This window comes from Lipotes vexillifer, unplaced genomic scaffold, assembly GCF_000442215.2.
Source record: "Lipotes vexillifer unplaced genomic scaffold, Lipotes_vexillifer_v1.1 scaffold680, whole genome shotgun sequence".
Taxonomy (NCBI): domain Eukaryota; kingdom Metazoa; phylum Chordata; class Mammalia; order Artiodactyla; family Lipotidae; genus Lipotes; species Lipotes vexillifer.
The window spans coordinates 2877302-2896007 of NW_006780838.1; the positions used below are offsets into that span (position 1 = coordinate 2877302).

An 18706-nucleotide genomic window follows, 5' to 3' on the forward strand; every position below is an offset into this window, starting at 1 on the left:
GGTCAGGTACCAGGTGATGTTGCCTGCTCTGCCTGGGAGGCAATGCCCAGGCAGTGGGAGCTCCACACTTCCTACTCCTGCCTCAAGCTGTTTCTAGACAGAGAAAACCCCCAGGGACTGAGCCTGGGGTGTGGGGCTTGGGAAAAGGAAGGTTACTCAGCTTCTCAAGGCTGTGTCTGGGTTCCCAGATTTAGGGAATTTTTCTCCATGTCCCCTTCCAGTGCAGCCTAGAGGTATGAAATCGCTCTGCTGCAGAGGAGGAGGGCCTAATTGCAGTAATTAAGTGGCAGCACCAGTGGGAAGTGACGGCGTCTGCGCATGAGTCAGGGTGAGAAGCCACTGACAGCAGGCCACGGGCCTCGCTCTGCCCTTGGGGCCAGCTGGCTATGAGAGGGGCTTGGGGAAGAGTACAGGGGTTTCTGCCAACCACAGAGAACAGGCAGTCACCCCAGGCTAAGATGAGAACCCCCCAACCACTCTCTGGACCACACATGACCCCGGGCACCCGGGCAGCCTTGGCAGGGTCACTCTGAACACAGAGGGGAAACCCAGTTTGTTCCCAGGGAGGGCGGGGAGCCGTGAGAGGAACACCCTTCCTCCAGCCTCACTGCTCCACTTAGAGGGACCTTCCCACCCCTCACTCCACTCCGTCTTCCCAGGCAGAGGGTGACTCACCTGACCCCTGGGTTTGGGAGAAGAAACAGAGCTCAGCCCTCCTCTCTCTGCCCCCAATAGATGTGTTTGAACGTGGAGGGGAAGTGTTAGCAAATCCAGTGTGGCTACAGATCCATGTCCACATTTTTCCAATCCGGCTTTGACTAGTAATCAAGCTGACATTTTCATCTCCATCTGCCCTACTCTTGTACTGCCTCCCAGCTGATTCCAAACTTGGGTATAACCCTTATAACCCCAGTAGTTTCTCGAAAACTACCCTGCACCTCACCAACTTTTCCAGCATCAGAGCTAAGAGAGAAAGCAAAGGATTCAGAGGGGCCTATAAGGCAGGACTTCCAAAACTGCAGAAGGAGCTCCCTTTCCTTGGAACCAGAGGTTCTCCTGCCCCAAGCTTGGAGCTGGGTGCTGTGATTGTAAAGCCAGTGGCCTGGTTGGGAGGGGGGGGTTGGGGGGTATCCCTGAGATCTTTTTGGCTCAAGGGGTGAGCTGGGCTGTGCTCCTGAGGAATCCTGGAGCCCTTCCCTGCCACGTCCTGGATAGAAGTGTCGGAGGCAGACAATGCCACATCTTTACCCTGAGGAGGAGGGTGGTGGGAGGGCTGGGCTGCAGCCGCAGGGACAGGAATATTCCCAGCCAGAAGGTCCAGGGCTTCTTATCCACGCGGCCTTTGTCCGCTCTCTATGGGACTGCAAGGATCTTAAAAGATCACCTAGTCCAGACTCCCTCAAATCTTCCTGATGATAAAAATCACCTGGGGAAGTTTGTTAAAAATACAGACTCCTGGGCCCCACCCCAACCCTTCTGAATTGAAGCTCCAGGGAAGGTGCCTGAAGATCTGCATTTTAAACAGTGCCCCTGGTGGTTCTTGTCGAGCAAGCTTGGGATGAGCTGGATCAATCCAGACACCTCATTCTACAGCAGAGGAAATAAGCCCAAGAGAAGGGAAGTGACTTGCTTAAGGTCACCACAGTGTGGGAGAATGCTGCCTTTTTAATTTCCTTTTTTGCTTCCCCTGTTCTAATGCAGAATAACCTAAAACAGAATAACAAAATCATACATAAAGCGATATTCTTACGTTAGGAGGGAAAATGTCACGGGCAAGAAAGCAAATCAGGCTAAATGTTACTCATCAGGGGAACCAATTTCCTCACTGGCAAGCAGGGGAGGAGAGGCCCTAAGGCTAGAAGGCTCTGAGCAGCCCCCCAAACCCCGAGTCGTAGGGGTGGCTGTGCAGGGAGCTGCCCACCTCGGAGATCTTCTGGAATTGGTTGTTGGACTGGCTGCACTTCTCAGCTGTCTCCAGAGCGACTTTATAGTTATCCACAAACGCTTTGTACACGCCAAGCTGGCTGGCCTGCAGGGAGAAGAGAGAGAAGGGCAGGAGAGGGATGGGGAGAGAGGATTCATGAATGGATGAAAGCATGACCAGAGCACCTGGAGCTCCCTTAGCACTCAGAACCTCTAACTCAGTCCAAGTGGCTAGCTGGGAGCAGAAGGAAAAGGCAGGGTGAACATACTACAGTATCCCTTTGAACTTGGTAGTTTCCATGGAAACTGGCTCAGCCAATAAGGTTAACGAGGGGGCATTGGGGGTTGGGGGGAGCAGGGCACAGCCTTTGTTGGCATGCCAAAACTCAGTTCATTGCAGCATTTGGCTTTATTTAGCATCATCAAAGTGTCGCACGGTTTGAAGCCCCTTAATGCCTCACGCATCTTTCACGTCCTGGAATTAGCTGAAGCAGGGGGAGACAGGGAGAGGGGTGGGCACATGTGGCCTGCTCAGTGCCCCACTCCCCATGCTCAGTGTGGGGAACTGTATTTAAAGGCACAGTCCCCACTTCCCTTGGCCTCCCTCGAGGTCCTCGTCCCCACCTCCTCAGCCTCCAAGGAGCCAGAGGTCCTTCCTCTCTACACATTTGCGTGTCGCTTTGAACCTAACACAAAGCTTTCCACAGCTTCGGACCACACAGAGCCTGTCGCCTCCTTGGGGAGGCAGGACAGATGCCATCAGCCCTTTCTGCAAAAGGGGAAACCAAGGCTCGTTAATTCAATTCCGCAAGTATTTATGGAAAGCCTTCTCTGTGCTCTGCATGTACATTTCCTCTTACCAGAGCAAAGGGTGGAAATTCTAATTAAACCACAATGAGATACTACTTAATACCCGTCAACCTGGTCAAAATTTAAAAGTCTAATGATGTTAAGGGCTGGAAAGAATGTAGGAAAACAGGAACTTTTCCAGACTGCTTGCGGGCGTGTAAATCAGTATAATTATTTGGAGAGTAATTTGTCAATAACTAATAAAGCTGAAAATATGCACAGCTTAGCCTACGACTTAGCAAATCCTCTTCTGCAAACAGACCCCAGGGCTATGCTGTCCGTTACAGGAGCCACTTGCTACACCTGGATATTGAGCGCCTAAAATGTGACTAGTCCAAACTGAGATGTGCTGAGTGCGAAATACACACTGGGTTTCAAAGGCTTAGTATGAGAAAGAGAATGTAAATTATCTCATTAATTTCTTAATCTTGTTTACATGTGGAAATGATAATATTTTGACTCTATTGGGCTAAATAAAATATATTCTTAACATTAATTTCACCTGTTTATTTTTACTCCATGAGACCACTAGAAAAGTTTATGTTACATACGTGGCTCGCACTATATTTCTACTGGAAAGCACTGCTCTAGAGAAACTTGAATATGTGTGTGCACGAGGAAATGTGAACAAGGGTATTTACCTGCCTCACTCTTTCTTTTGTGAAAAGACTGGAAACGAATGCTCACAAGAGGAACCCATACACACAGTGCAGTTAAAATGGATGAACTAGATCGTTGTGTAGCAACACTGACAAGTTTCAAAATGAATGCTGATTGAACTGCAAAACATACGATACATATAGACACACTTATGTATACTTTAAAAGTACATGCAATGCCATGAAAAGATATATATGCATAGCAAAAACACGAACTGCAGCCTAGAAGGCTACACACCAAATTCATGTCAGTAGCTGCTTCTAGGTTGAGAGGAAGGGCAAGAGGAAAGGGAGAGAGACTTCATCCTCATCCGTAATGCTTTATTTTCTTGACTGAAAAGTCTTTCCATATATCTTCAGAGCTTAACATCGGTTAATTCTGGGAGGTGACTGCACCATCGTTTGCTACCTTATTCTCTAGATTTTCTGGTTAAAATTTTTTCCAATGACGTAGCAAGGATGTTCAGCTGCTGCAAGGCTTCTACCCGCCAAGGTACGAGGGGGGAAGTGGGCTGCCCCTGAGCCCTGCACCGGATCGACTCTGCTTTCTGCAGAATCCCTGTGCTCCTCAAGGATCCAAAGAGGTGGGCAGGGGACCTGGAGCCACCCAGGGCAGAGACAGAACTCTGAGGAAGCTGGCAGGTGGGGCGCAGGAAAGCCAGAGGGGAAAGTGAGAGCTGGGATGCTTGTGAAGAAGCCAGGGCCAGAGCCATGCAGGTCTCAGCCCCAGATGGGCCAGACTTTTCAGAAAGGAAAATCCCAGATGGGGAGGGGCGGGAAGGGATGGAGTTCGTTTCCTCTTCCAGACGGAGTGCTGGCCCACTGGTGTCCCGAGCTACAGGGGATGTGCTAGCCAGTCACTTCCTAAACCAAAGTATCATTGCTATTCTTCTAAGTGTGCACATTCCTTGTCCCCCTTCCCACAGAAAGATAAAGGCTGGGTGCTCAGGGTGGTACGCCACCCTCCTATCCCACTACAGAAGGGAGTAGCCGGAGGTGAGCCAGAAGCAGAAGCCACCTGGGCATAAGGCCTGTGCGCAGGGGTCACCGGCCATCCCAGGCACTGCCATCTCCATGGAGCACCTTAGTCTGCAGGGTCCAAGGCCTGGCCTACCAGGGCCATTAACTGGGAAGTGGAGGTTGCTTGGAAACAGCAGCTTGGCACTGGGGTGATGCCATAAAACAAATAACAGAGATGCTAATTCCCTTCTCTCAGTAATGGATAATCAAATACCCGGAGACCAGCTGAAAATAAACTGTCTCCAGATGCCTGGCCTGCCCGGCCTCCTCCCAAGCCTGTAGCCCCTGGGGCTTCAGACATCAGTTCATGATGCAGGGGGAGGGAAGAGGGGGGTAGCAAATTCATAGCCAGGCCAGTGAAGCTCAGACCAGAACGGGGAAGCCTGGTGACAGCAGGGTCCAAGTGACAAAGATAAACTGGGACAGCCTTTCCACTATGCTCCAGGCTACTCACTCCTACCACCGCCCCCCGCCCCCCCCTACCCCAACGGGGTTTGCTCTCTTCTGCCCTCCTGAGGGCTGAGGAGAGGCTGCCCACCAAGCCAATCAGCTCAGGCTCCTGGACCAGGCGGGCAGTGATGACTGGGCGTTCATCATCCCTGAACTGGGGCCAGCACTCTGGGGCTGCCAGAACCAGAAGTGTGGAGTTCCCTGGCAACAATGCCTTTCAGGGGTGCTTCTTTCTAATAATAATAATAGTAGCAGTAATAATAGTAATAACGGTAATGATAATGGCTAACTACTGAGTATTTACTCATTTACTATATTCCAAGTCCTGTTCCAAGAACTTTTCAGGTATTAACTCACTCAGTCCTCACAACAATCCAATAAAGTAAATACTATTATTATCCCCGTTTTTACAGATGAGGAAGCTGAGTCAGGAGAAGCTGGGTAAGTTGCCCAGTGTCTCAAGTTTAACCTGTGGCAGAACCCGGATTCAAACCCAGCTGCGATCTGGCTCTAGAAACTGTGCTCATCTCTGTAACACTGCTGTCCCTCAGGACACAGACCTCAGGTCCTGTGATGTCTCCCCAGTGCCTTTCCAACTTCTCCCTGGTCCCAGGGTTCAAGGACACGGTGCACTCATTCACCCATTCATTCACTCCCTCACTCACTCATTCATGTATTCATCACTGGGCTGGTTCTGGGGGTCCAAATTGAAGAAAATACAGTCTGTCCTCCTGGAGCTTATGGTTCTGGGGAGTCAGGCAGTTTAGTGTTCACGGAGGGGGTAAGCATAGGGGCTGCATTTCAGAGGCTGTGCAAGGCTACTCCACGGAGGAGGATTCCAATTTTCTAAACTGGAAACTGACCAGAGAAGCCAGATAAGACAGAGAAGGACATTTCAGGCTAGAGCGCAAGTACAGAGAGGTCAAGCGTGCTTGCAGTGTGAACTGAGACCAGAAGGTTCCGCGTCGGGGGCACAGAGGGTGGGGCTGAGGCCAGCAGCAGAGGGTCTCATAAGCCACTCCTCGGAGCCTGGCCTTTATCCAAATCCCTGAGCAGGGGGGGACTTGAGGTCCGGTCAGGAGTTTAGAAAACGCTCTCCTGCTTTTAGGTAGAGGCCAGAGGCTGCCTGGGAGGCAGGTCTGGGGCAGAAGCCACTCATGAGGCCACAGCAGTGGTCCAGGTGAGGGCGCCAGAGGGCTGGAGAGAAGCAGGTGGCTGTGAGCTTTAAACAAGTGGACTCCATGGGATGCAGGGAGGTGGAAGGGGGTGGGGGAGGGGAGGTGCCAAGGATGAGCCCCCCGGAGTCATGGATGGACGGGGGTTGGGACATGGCCGCACCCACTGAGACACAGGCAGGGAAAAGAGCAAAGCACTTCAGAGCCAATGAGTTCAGTTCTGAGCATATGCTGAGCTTGTGGCCTAGGAGCATCCAAGCAAGAGTCTTCCCCATGTAAGGAAAGCAGAGCCCTGTGCATTCAACATGTCCCACCACTGCAGGGGAGGAAACGGAGCAGCACTGCTCCCCGTCCCCCCGCCCCTCCAAACTCATACCCAGAGGACAGGGCCACAGACTCCTGAGCTCCATCCCGCCTGCTGGACAGGCAGAAGTTACGTGGCGGAGAGCCGGGTGGGGGCCCTGTGGGTGTGACTGGGGGTCCTCAGGGGACGCGGCCAGAGACGGACACCGAGCTAGAGGAGAGGGTCGTTCCCGACCAAGGCCGCACGCTACTTGCACCTCCTCTGCCCTTCTCCCTGCCCTGCGGGCGGGCTGGGCTCTTAGTGCTCCCTGCTCCAGGGTCCTCAGGAGAGGATCGTTGGCTGACACGGTCTCCCTCCCGACTCTTCACTTCACAGGCAGCGGGGAAGTGAGGCGAGCGTCTGAAGTCTCAGGTGAGCGGTCCCTGCCCGTCCACCTGGCACTTGCCCCTCTGCCGGCTGAGGTACAGGGCCCCGCAGCCCAGCCCTGGGGCCCCCAGGTGAGAGAAACAGTGCCCTGCCAAGGGCACCCACCCACGTGGCCTGTCTCTGGCAGCCCTAGAAGCAGTCTAGGGCTTCACTGGGGGAGGCCGGGAGTCGGGGCACCAGGCCCAGGTTCCCCGTAAGGCAGAAGCCCAGGCTTTCCTCCAGGACTCAGAAATGACTCAGGCCTTCAAGGAGGCCAGGAGGTCTGGGGCTGACCAGTCCTCTCTCAACACCGGCAACTCCACTGGGGCCCCGGGTAAGGGCCCTCCGTCAACAGGAGACTCACCAGCTTCTGGAAGAGGTGGCCCATGGTGACCTGGCTGTCCCACTGCTGCACCTTGGGGCAGAGGCTGTCATAGAACTCCTTGTGGATCTCGTAAATGTCCTGGACCTTGTAGAAGATGGTCTCGATCTGTTGGATGGTGAGCACGGGCTGGGAGGTGGTGGCAGTGGCCTTCAGGGGTTTCATGGGCTGGGCGGGAAGGGGAAGAAAGAGCAGAGGTGAGAGGCAAATTAACTGGAGGGTCAGCAGGCCCAGGGCCCAGATTAGGCCCTCCTGCTGCTCGAGTTCTGCCCAGATAAGGCCACTGAGGCCAGGGTACCTGAAGCGTGGTTTGAATGGAGCAGCTGCTGTCAAAGGCCCCAACAAGCCACTCATTACTGTAAGAAGAGGGAGCCTGGTCCAGCAGTCCCACCAGGTCCGAGGGGTGGTGCCAGGACACATTTCTCCCACCCCGTGTCCCCTGAGGGACCTCTGGTTCTCAGCCTGTACTAGGTTTGCTTGATGGTTTAACAGGGTCCATAGCTTTCTTCCACAATGGCCTCATGCTCTGAGTCACAAACTCCCTTGTCATGCTTCAGTGGGAAGGAGGGTTGACTGGGAACTCAACCCCTTAGCTATTTCCTTCCAAGAAACAGAACATGATTCTAGGACTTGGGGAATAGAGTTTCTAAGGGACCCAAACCAATCTCAGCTGCGCTGATATCTTAAGTTCCCATCACTTAGTATAGAGAGAGTGAGCGTGGCATGCATGCCACCGTGCTACCTCCTGTACCCATGGCAGACATTGCTAAGCAATCACAATGACCTTTCTCACTGAGCCTTGTCGTAGCCTCAGACTCTTTCTCAATGCCGAGGCTGACATGCAAGATGACATGCACTATCCCTATCTGTCATCTCTGCTTATCTACACCTAGGTGCTCCAAGGCCTGCTGGTGGAGAGGGTGAGGTGAGAGACAGAAGCTCAGGACCATCCCCAACACTTGCTGGGAGCTGGAGTCATCATCTTAAAGCCCAACATGAAGGGAAAATGAGGCTTGGATACATTTTCTTCAGTGGGATTTCTGTATTTTCTAAATCACCTCCAGTGAGTAAATATTAATTTTATAATCAGGAAAAAAAGCTATTAAAATTAATCATTGAAACAAACAATAAATGACACTGAAGGATAAAGAGCTCCTCCATGATTGACCTTCCTTCAGCCCTAAAGCCCCCAAAGATGCCCAGACTGCACACCAAAGGCCCTTCAGGGGAGAGGGTCTGGGAACCTGCCCCACAGAGAAGGCATGGGGGTGGGGAGGTGGGGGGGAGGGGTACGTTTACTTGAGAGAGAGAAGCCTGAGTCAGACACGGTTGGTGTTCTTCATCTACTGTGAAGATAAAGGGCTGTGTGGAAAGAGGCCTTTGACTTAGTCTGGGTCATTCTGGAGACCCAGAGGGCAGAAAGGAGAAGTTGCAGGCGCAGGTATGGGCTCACTAGAGCCGCCCCCCACTATCTCACAGGATTAGGTAGCGAGCTCTCAACAAGGCAAGCATTCTAGCAGAGAATGGGTGACTCAGTGCTGGACTGCAGGGAACACCTCCACTGAGGGAGGCCGAAGTTATCGCTGGCTCACCCTGAGAGAAGATCCCCAAGCTCGAGCCAGCCACAGCAGCCGGATGTCCAGCCAGGCTTCACTCTATCCTCCCATCTGTCTGTCCACAAGGGGAAGTCCCATCTACTTAAAAACCCAGACAATGCCCTGATTTCTGGCTCGCCTGTCCTCCCAGCTCTAAAAAATCCAGACGTGATGATGAAAGCAGGAAAAAGCGGAAGTCCTCCTCTGACCCTCTCAGTGCTGGAACCAATGAGGCCTTAATGTCCAGCCCTTTGCTAGGAAAGCAGGCTGGGGTTCGACCTGGTGCAGGCCAGGCAGTGTGGGCCAGAGTCCTCATTCTGCCGCTTAATAGCTGTGGGGAAGTCACTTAGCATCTCTGGGCCTCAGCAGCCTTATTTGTGAAACCGGGATAATATTATCTTCTCAAGAACACTGATGGGAAGATCAAAAGCCATCATCTATCTAAAATATTGAGTATGTGCCTGGCACATAGAGGGCAATCAATAAATGTTATCTGCTACTGTTATTACTATTTACCCCACAAATAATGGACCAAGTGCCCATGTAAGGCCAGACCAGGGGGTGTAGCGGGTATTCAGTGATTCACTAATCACTGCCCCCATGGAGCCTCCCATCTAGTAGGGGAGACAAACAAAACACGAGGAAACAATCAAACACAAAATCACGCGTAAGTGCAATGAAGGAAATAAGAAGGGGAGTCCTGCTGAAGGACAAGAAGGAGACACTGACCTGAAATGGAAGCATGGGGGCAAAGGGGACAGTATTTCAGGCAGAGCTCCTCAAGGCCTGGTCCCAAGGTGGGAATAGCTTGGGCAGAGAGAGGAGCTAGAAGCAAGCCAGTGAGCCTGTGTGCTGCGAGCAAGGGGGTTGGCGAGCAGGGCCCTAAAGGAGGGGTGGAGGGGTGAGCAGAGGCCAGATCACACAGGGGGAAGGAATGCAGCTTTTAAGCCCATGTAATGACCTGGCTTTCCCTGGAGGGATTGAAACAGGGGAGTGACGGGGTCCAATTTTCCCTTCAGGAGATTATTTTTATGACTCATGCTCCTTGCTCCGGACAACGTTATAATCTATTTGGGTAAACTGGACCAACACAAATGAAACATTTTCGTGGACAAAGCAAGATACACTTATTACTCGACTTGGACTGTAAATACCAACCAACTGGCACAGCTCGGAGAGGGCTTCACAGAGGAGGTGATGGGAAAGGGCCTCAGAGGGAATATCAGAGTAAGTGGAGGGTTGGGGCCTGGGGAAGCATGCCAGGCAGGGACACAGAGGGAACCGGGGCCAGGAGAAAGGAAGAATGTTTTCCCCACCCCAGGTGGGCAGCGGCATTGAGCTCAAGGCTCCCGATGTTCCGTGAAGGATACAGAGCTGGCCCTTGGGATCAGTCAGAGTTTATCCTTTTTACCTCTATCTACCCAGGTCCGGAGGAGGGTCCAAGTCACCGCAGAGTCCCTGTCCCAGCCGGGGTGCAATCCCCACCCGGGGGGGAATAAAGGAAACAGGAGAGAACAGTCCTGGGGAAGAAGGCGGGGGCGGGGTGGTCAGGATTTCTCAGAAGCTGCTGGGGAAGCACTCAGGCCTATGCAGGGACAAGACACAACTGCTCTGCTTCCTCCTGAAGTCCCACTCTGTCTGCAAAAGGGGAAGCGCCGGTGCTCACCAGGGGCAGGTCACACAGACAGGGACTGAGCTTGGGGCATCAGGCCGTTGGTTCTCAGGACAAGGTTGGGGGGGGAGGCCTTTGGGGGAAGGGAAAGTGCTGGATGCGTGCCCCCAGCTGGCCTGAGACCCTTGGAGGCAGTTATTTTTATCTGGTGAAGGCCTGAAAATAGGCCTCGGGCGGGGAGGGCAGCAGAAAGGCACAGGCAGCCCTGCTCTCCTGACAGAGCTCACCAGCTACCCCTCCCCCTTCCCAGAATCCTGCAGCAGAGGACGGGGCGCCAGTTCCCCATTTTATTAGAGTTAACTCTGGCTCTGGGCGTCCCATGAAGTGCTCCTCAGGAAGGCGGGCCAGGCGGGTTCGAACTCCTTTCATGACTTCACACTGTCATTTATCTCTTCTGTCCCCCAGCAAGTTGCCTTTTGACTTTTTCAAAACCAGGGAAAGAAATCGGCCCACTTCCTCCACCTCCTATCCCAAGAGGCCTGGAGGCTGCCACATGTGCTTTTGTTAACTGTCACCACAGGCTGGGGGCGGGGGTGGAGGGGTCAGGGGAGCGTCCTGAACCTATCTTACAGATAAGGAGCAAAGCAAACTCCAGAAGGAGAGCTGAAGAGAGGAGGGCCAGGTGGGACCCAGGGCTGGAAGGTGCTGAGGCAGAGGCAGGCCAGAGGGAGAACCCAGCTCAGCTGCAGGCTGCGGAGACTTGCAGAATTACGTGCATTTGGTCTGCCCCCTTCCTCCACTCCCCGCCTCAGCCCCAGCTCCCAGACTCTCTTCCCTTGTCATCTGAGCCCATCAGGAACCTGGAGGGTTCTGGAAGGTTACCAAACCTTGCCCAGCCAGCAACCCAGGCGGCGGGAACAGAGCCTCCTGTGTGGCCTCCCCGTCTGCGTCTGTGTGTCCGCAGTCCAGGCTACACACGCGCCCAGCTGTTTGCGTATTAGGAAGTGTGAAACCGAGAACAAACACTCAGGAGAAGACCTGCGGGAATGGGGGTAGGGTGGCAAGGAGAGCTGGGCGTGGGAGGCGGAGGGAGCTGGGGAAGGCAGGTTTTCTTCTCTGAACGCCTTTGTCAGATCACCCCAAAGAGCAAAGGGCTTAGCTCCTGGGTAGCTGGGAAGGGCACCCAGCTCCAGGAGAGAGAGGAGGGCTTGATTCCTCATCTCTGAGGCTTATCATCTGAGACTGTGGCCGTGGAGGGTCCTGCCCCCTCTTCTGGAGGGGCCTCCAGGTGCAGACCAGGCCTCCTGGCTCGTCCCTCCCTAGTCCTTGCCTCTGCTCCAGAAGGAACCAAACCAGGATGAACAAGCTGGGGGGAAGAGGAGGGACCTACCCTGGGTCACACCCCAGGCCTGGGAGCCTCAGCCTCAGTTTTTGCCTTGAGAGCGTGAGCTGTTAGAAAGGCAGGCAGGTAGGGAGTGTTTTGGCCCCTAAGTCTGTTATCTTTACCCAGACAAATGGGACTCAAATTAGGCCCAGTGACAGATAAGAACCGAGCTGGAATCTAAAAGGGGCATGCTTCTGATGGGAACATGTACCTTCCCTTCCTTCAGGGAACTGGTGGGTTGATACAAACAAACAAGCTCTAACCTGCGCTCTTTCCCAGAACAGGAGAAAATAATAGAAACCGTTCACACTCAGGCTCTAAGAGCTTCCCCTGCAAACTCACTTACCCGTCACAACAACCCCATGAAGAGAGTACTAATATTAGTATACCCAGTTTGCTGGTGGACAAAATGAGGCACAAAGGTTCATTAATCTGCTGAAGGTCTACAGCTAGTAAGCAGTGGAGCAGGGAGGCTGGTTCCTTTGAACGTCTTTCAAATATGCATCCTTTAAGTAATGACAACTATGCCCCTGTGTTTGGGCACAGCGATTCATAGTTTATAAGGTGTATTTCGTCTGTCTGTCCTCCTTCCTTCGGATAATATTTCAGTGTCTAAGTACCTGGCACTGCACTAGGTCCCCAAAAGGATCACCTGATTCTCTCAACCCCATGAAGGAGAGAGAGAAGGTAATGGCCTTGTTTTCATCTTCAGATGAGGAAACTGAGGCTCAAGAGGGTTACCCATGGCTTGCCCAAAGCCGGTTTTTTTAAAAATTATTTATTTATTTACTTACTTACTTACTTACTTACTTACTTACTTATTGGCTGCGCCGCGCAGCATGTGGGATCATAGTTTCCCAACCAGGGACTGAACCCTTGTTCCTTGCATTGGAAGTGCAAAGTCTTGGCCGCTGGACCGCCAGGGAAGTCCCACCAGTGGTTCTTAAAACCGACAATGCATGTAAGAAAGTATGTGGCCCAGTACGTACATACACACATCCACACAAGCCAAAAGTTGCATGAGATAGTACTTATTTTTACTACATGGGATGCATATGCCAACATTTTCTTTCTCATTTGTTTTAAAATGCTGGTTCACCCCCACTACACGGATTACATTACCCACTAATCGTTAAGTTGCACAGTTTGAAAGACAAGGGCAATAAGTCTACTATTAATGGCAGCGTCAAGTCTTGCCCTGGCTCTGGCCCCAGACCCGAGTCCTTATGGACCTGCCAAACTGTTCCTCCCTTAGAAAAAATGACTGTGCAGACCAACAAACTCCCAGTGAGATCGACCACCAACTCATCCCAGTGTGTTACAAAGCAGCTACACATCTCAATAGTTACTCGTGGGGTAATAAATGGCAAGTCCCTTGGGACACCGGGTGACAATACCTCATATCGCAGCAAGTACATAAATGCGTATCTTACAACTCTTGTAAGAATGACTATCTACTGATTTACATCTACCTTTCTTATCCCTCCTTTTTCTCACATCAGCTGATGTCTCAGACTGCGCAACACCCAAGGAAGAGAACTCTACATGCCACAATCACTCTGCATAGTAAGTATCCAGACGCGTCTAATATGCACTTTCTTCAGAGGCAAAAACATCTTATATCTGTGTGGTTACTTTTACCTTTTGAAAACACTGTATTATTCCCCTCTCAGTCCGATTCTCACAACAACGCCTCCGTCTTGGAGAGGAAACTAAGGCACATTCACAGAGGGCGGCAGCCTGTCTAATGCCTCAGGGCTTCTCAGAACCACACAGACAGCCCTTCAGCTCACTTTTCCGGCCAGAGGGCCTCAGGATGGTGCGAATGGTTAACTACTCCAGAGAGAAGGAAGGAACGGGACTAGGGATGACAAAGAGGTCTCAACGTGATTGACTGGTTGAGATTGCCCAGAGTACCAGCTGGAGTCGGAGGCTAAGACCCCACCTGGACAGAGAACTGTGATCCGTTAGTAATGCCTGCACTATAGTCAGGGATGATGGAGTGTCTACCACCCCCAACCAGGTGATGTTTCTTCTTCCACCTTTCCCAGGGCAGGTAATGGAGAACCGGGGCTGAGAGGCCTTTTCAGTGACCTTGGCTGCCAAGCCATAGGCAGAATAGTACCACAGACCCCGCCCCTGGGAAGGACTGGTCCAGGTCCCCCTCCCTCTCCAACTCCAAAAGCAGTTTTAGAGCACAAAGGCCCCAGAGTATATACTCACCAGCAACAGAGCTTCCAGCTGGTTAATATAGATCTCTTCGCTGGCCAGGAACCCTGAGAGAACCAGCTTCCTCATCTCCAGGCCTTTCCCTGCTTCCACCTGTAAAAGCAGATCAAAAGCCAACAGCTCATGAGAAAGGAGACCAAAATCCTGGGCAGCCTGTTTTCTTGCCTTTTTTCTCTTCTTTAACACTTTTGCAGGGGATAAAAGCCAAATACTTATTATAGAAAATTTGTAAAATGCAGAAATATAAAAGGAAAAACAATCACCCTTATTCCTACTGCTAATGTCTTGCTTTAAATCTCTCCCATCCTTTTTTTCCCCACATTTCCTTATTTGTATCCACCTATTCAACCTTATAATAGTGACCAAGATAAAAAAGATCCTGACCCCATGTGTGGGAGCAGTTTAATGGGGGTGTGGGGGGGTGGGATACAGAAAGTTAAGAAGGGAAATCAGAGTCATGACTGAGGCAGGGCATGGTCACATGGAGGGCGCAGCAGGGGCCAGAGGAGGTGCCCAGCGGAAGTGATGTGTAAACAGAGAGGAGTAGGGATAGAGAGGATGGGATGCAAGTGGGCATGGGAACCCCGGCTGAGTGGCCTTCCAGCTACACCTCTGACTATATCTTCCTGTCCCTGGGGGTTCAATCCCACAATGGAAGGTGCTGGCTGTGGGCCATCAACTTTACCCCTTGTTACCCCCCGACCCCCGCCAGCATTTCCTGACTGCCTGACTGCATAAGGCACAGACGCCAACAGGCCTCCTCCTCCCTCCAGAATTCCTTCTCCTCTACGGTGGAGATCATACCCCACTTAGCCTTGAGTGGTCACCAACCAGCACAGTGCCCGGCACAGAGAAAGTGCTTGAAAACTTTCCCTGAGTGAAAAGACGTAAAATTCTTCTTGTCACCTAAGATCCCCAAGTCATTCCTGGCTCCCTCTTTCTACTCTCTCCCCCTCCTCTGCCACACTGAGTCCCCAAGCTCTACAAAGTGTCCTTGCTCATCTCTTGCAAGGATTCTTCCCTCTGCTCCACCCTCTCCTCTGCTGTGGTAGAGACCCACAGCATCCCACTCCCCACTGGATTCCAAGCGCCGCTCTCTCCTGCCTCCGCTCCACTCACCAGAGCCAGATCAACCTTCCCAGAACACCACCCTACACCTGAGGCTTGTCAAAGACTTAATGCTGCAAAATGTGATTACTGGGGGACTCAAGTAGGTTCTTCACTCATTTATTTATTCATTCAACAAATGCCCACCAGACCCTGTAGATACAACGGGAAACAAGCATTCAATAGCCCCTATGCTCCTGTGCCTTATAATCTAGTGGGAAAGAAAGACGTTACAAAACAAAAGCGGAAGCCGCAGAGCACAGGGAGATCAGCTCGGTGCTTTGTGACCACCTAGAGGGGTGGGATAGGGAGGGTGGGAGGGAGACGCGAGAGGGAGGAGATATGGGGATATACGTATATGTAGAGCTGATTCACTTTGTTATACAGCAGAAACTAACACACCATTGTGCAATTATACTCCAATAAAGATGTTAAAAAACAAAAAAACACAAAAGCCGAGTAAATATAAATATGACTATAAAGTGTGATGGGGGTTCAGCATATTCTCTCCTTAAACACCTGCAGTGGCTCCTAGTGCCTCTCCCTACTTGTCCAATCTCCCCAGCAGCCGTCAGATCTCTGCCTTCCCAACATGCCAGGAATGTTCCAGCCTCTGAACTCTGGTTCTCGCCGTCCCTGCTGCCTAAAATGCCTTCTTCCACATGGGGTCTTCTCTCCTGAAGACACAGCTGAAGCCTCTGGCCTGCAGTGTCAGCTCTCGTGTCAGAATCTGTGGCACCGCCGCAGCACCTGACGCGTGCCCTATCTTGTTACCTGCCCGGTGATTCTGTAGGGTCTTTGAAGCAGCTGCGTCACGCTCCTCTGGACACCCCTAAAGCCCAGCACCACGTGATGCCCCTAACATGTGGGCACCTGCCATTTATTAAGCCTTGTAAGTCCTTTCCACTCTCTCATTTAGCTTCATCCCTCTCTCAAATACCTCCCTGAGGGAGGTACTATATTTTTCCATTATACGAATGGAAACAAAGAAATAAGATTTAAAAGAGGGAGGAGACTAGCCCAGAACCACACAGCCAGAAAGTGGCAGAGCTGGGATTCCCCTGCAGGTCCTCGAACACCAAATTCTGGTCTCATCCACTGCTCTGATGATCAACTCACTCTCCTGTTCCTTTTTCAAGCTTCGGATGCTATTCCAAACAGATCCCTCCCGGGGCATCAAATGCACACCCTTAGCATAAGCTGGGAGAGTGTCTGAAGCCACCAGAAATCTCCTACGTCCGAAGGACAGCTGCTTTCCCCCTGCTGCATGGCCACCCCAGCATGTTCTCACAGGCTTTCCTGCCTTTCCCCAGGTGAAGGACTTAACCCTTGACCTTCCATCAGCAAACCAGTTAGCAATTTGTGCTGGAGGCTGCCTCTCCCAGTCTCTGAAATGTAATCTGATCCTGTGATAGAACAAGGTCCTGCCAAAGACGTCCACCTCCTAATCCACAAAACCTGTGACTATGTCACCTTGTGCGGCAAAAGGGACTTTGCAAATTCATTAAGTTAAGGAGTTTTAGGTGGGGAGATTATCCTGGGCATTATCAGGTGGACCCTATGTAATCACAAGGGTCCTCGTGAGAGGCAGGCAAGAGAAAAGGTTATGAGCCCACAGAAGGAGAGGGAGAGGCGGAAGGGGATGGGGAGGGATTGAGTGCAAGACTGAAAGATGCTACACTGCTGGCTTTGAAGACAAAGGATGGGGCCAGGAGCCAAGGGATGCAGGGGCCTCTAGAAGCTGGAAAAGGCAAAAGGGAACAGGGTCTCTTCCCTAGAGCTTCCAGAAGGAATGCAGCCCTGCTGACCCTTGAGACTTGTAAGCGAATAAATCTGTGTTGTTCTAAGCCACCAAATGTGTGGTAATTTGTTTCCGGCAGCATTAGGAGACCAGTATGGATGCCAAGCTTTAGGGAGAGACAATGGTTATTTATTGATGGTTTCACAAGTACCGGGCACTGTTCTAAGCACTTTCCGTGGATTAACTCACTGGAATCCCACAGTCTAGAAGGTGTTATCATTATCCCTCGGAGGCACAGAGGGTGGAAAATGCCAGCTGCCCAGAGCTGTGGGCATCGCCGGCAGGCAGCACCCCCTCCAAGGAATGAGACCGGAGTCTGGAGCAGCCCTAGAGGTGGAAGTGGAGGTCGAGGTCAGACCTGCTGCTTCCCCAGCCGGACAAATGGGAACTCGCCCTCCACGTTGGAGGCCAGTGCCCCCCTCCTGTGCCCCATTCCCTTCCCGTTCCCTGCCAACTGGGGATTTGCCTGAGGGCCTGGCAAACATCCTCTCAAGGAAGTCACTTAAGCACAATGTGAGCTTAACTGTAGAGCTGGCTGGACCAGGACCAGGGTGAAGACGCGGTGACTCACAGCCCCACCAAGCCTCCACCCACCCTGGCATGAGCACAGACCCTTGTGTCAGGCCCCGTGACAGCCCACTGCAGCAGGACCCGCTCCTCATGAGATTCCAACCTCAGAGTCCAATCTTGAAAGAACCCCTCAAAAGGCAGTAAGTAGTCACCCCCAAGAGTCCCCACTCTGGGCCACATTCACCCTGACATTTTGGCTGGCATGGGGGTGGAGGTGATGGGAAAGGATGTGAAATTAAATTCTGTGCATTTTACCAGCAGGTGGCCTGTTGTCAGTTACCACCCAAAACCCGACCGTCTTCACTTTCCTCAGACCCCACCTGTCCCTGGCTTGGAATTATCTGGAAATTCACAATTGTTTCTTCAATCCTCCTGGAGCTATTATCATCCCATAAGACACCAGGGCTCAACATCCATTCACTCATTCCCCACCATGTGACCAGCACTGGGAAGACAAGTGAAGGAGACAGTCTCTGCCCCCAAATGGCCCTCCAGAGGTGCCCACACACCCAGAATCCCCAGGGAGGGGAGTTTTCTGGAGTTCAGGGCCCCCAGGGCCCGTGCCACACTGCTTACCAGTCCTGCAGCACAAGGAAGCTGCCATCTGAGTGACACTGTCCCCACTTCCTCCCCAAGTGGAGCTTACGAAAGGCAGCAGCCACAGGGGGCTCGTTCATGCCCAGTATTTTACATAATCTGCTGGGCTGAAAGTGTCAGCCTGAGGCCCCAAATCCAAGAGGTCAGGTCACTCTGGTAGGGCCAGTAACTGCAAGTAAGGCTTAGCTGGCTCTGGCCTGGCGTCGACTTCTACAGTCGGGGCTAAATAAAGTCTCCAAAGCTTTGGTTCCAGGCCAAGTCAAGACTCTCTCCTGGGGCCTTGATCTCCTCCGAGACAACAACGTGGGCTGAACAGGCAGGGCCACTTGCAATTCAGAGCCTTAGGCCAAGCAGCTCCATAGACAGCAGAATTCAGTCCATGGGCCACACCAGTTTGCAAGGAGCACCCCGTGGGTGGGGGGTCTGGTCAGAGCGGGTGCCACTGGGTCTAGGCGCTATGTCCATGCCAAGTATCAGCCTCAGCCTCAGGACAGCTGGCCCCTCCCTGGGTTGTGTCGATGCAGGGACTCAACTCCAGCCATTCTCTCCTCTCCCCAGCCCTAGGCACCAGGGAGGTCTCTTTCAGCTAATTCCTCAGCAGAATAGAGAGTGGGGGTGGGGGGGGGGAGTGGGGCGGGGACCGC

At 52.4% G+C, this 18706-nt stretch overlaps 1 protein-coding gene across 1 annotated transcript in view; it reads right to left on the minus strand.

Annotated features, from left to right (window-relative positions):
• ABR (ABR activator of RhoGEF and GTPase) overlaps positions 1-18706 on the minus strand; it is a 183434-nt gene that overhangs the window by 62481 nt on the left and 102247 nt on the right. The window contains exons 3-5 of the mRNA XM_007454242.1: positions 13982-14080; positions 7150-7335; positions 1922-2029 (exon numbers count right to left, since the gene is read on the minus strand). Coding sequence (XP_007454304.1) covers positions 1922-2029; positions 7150-7335; positions 13982-14080 — 393 coding nt within the window. The remainder of the gene's footprint in view (positions 1-1921; positions 2030-7149; positions 7336-13981; positions 14081-18706) is intronic.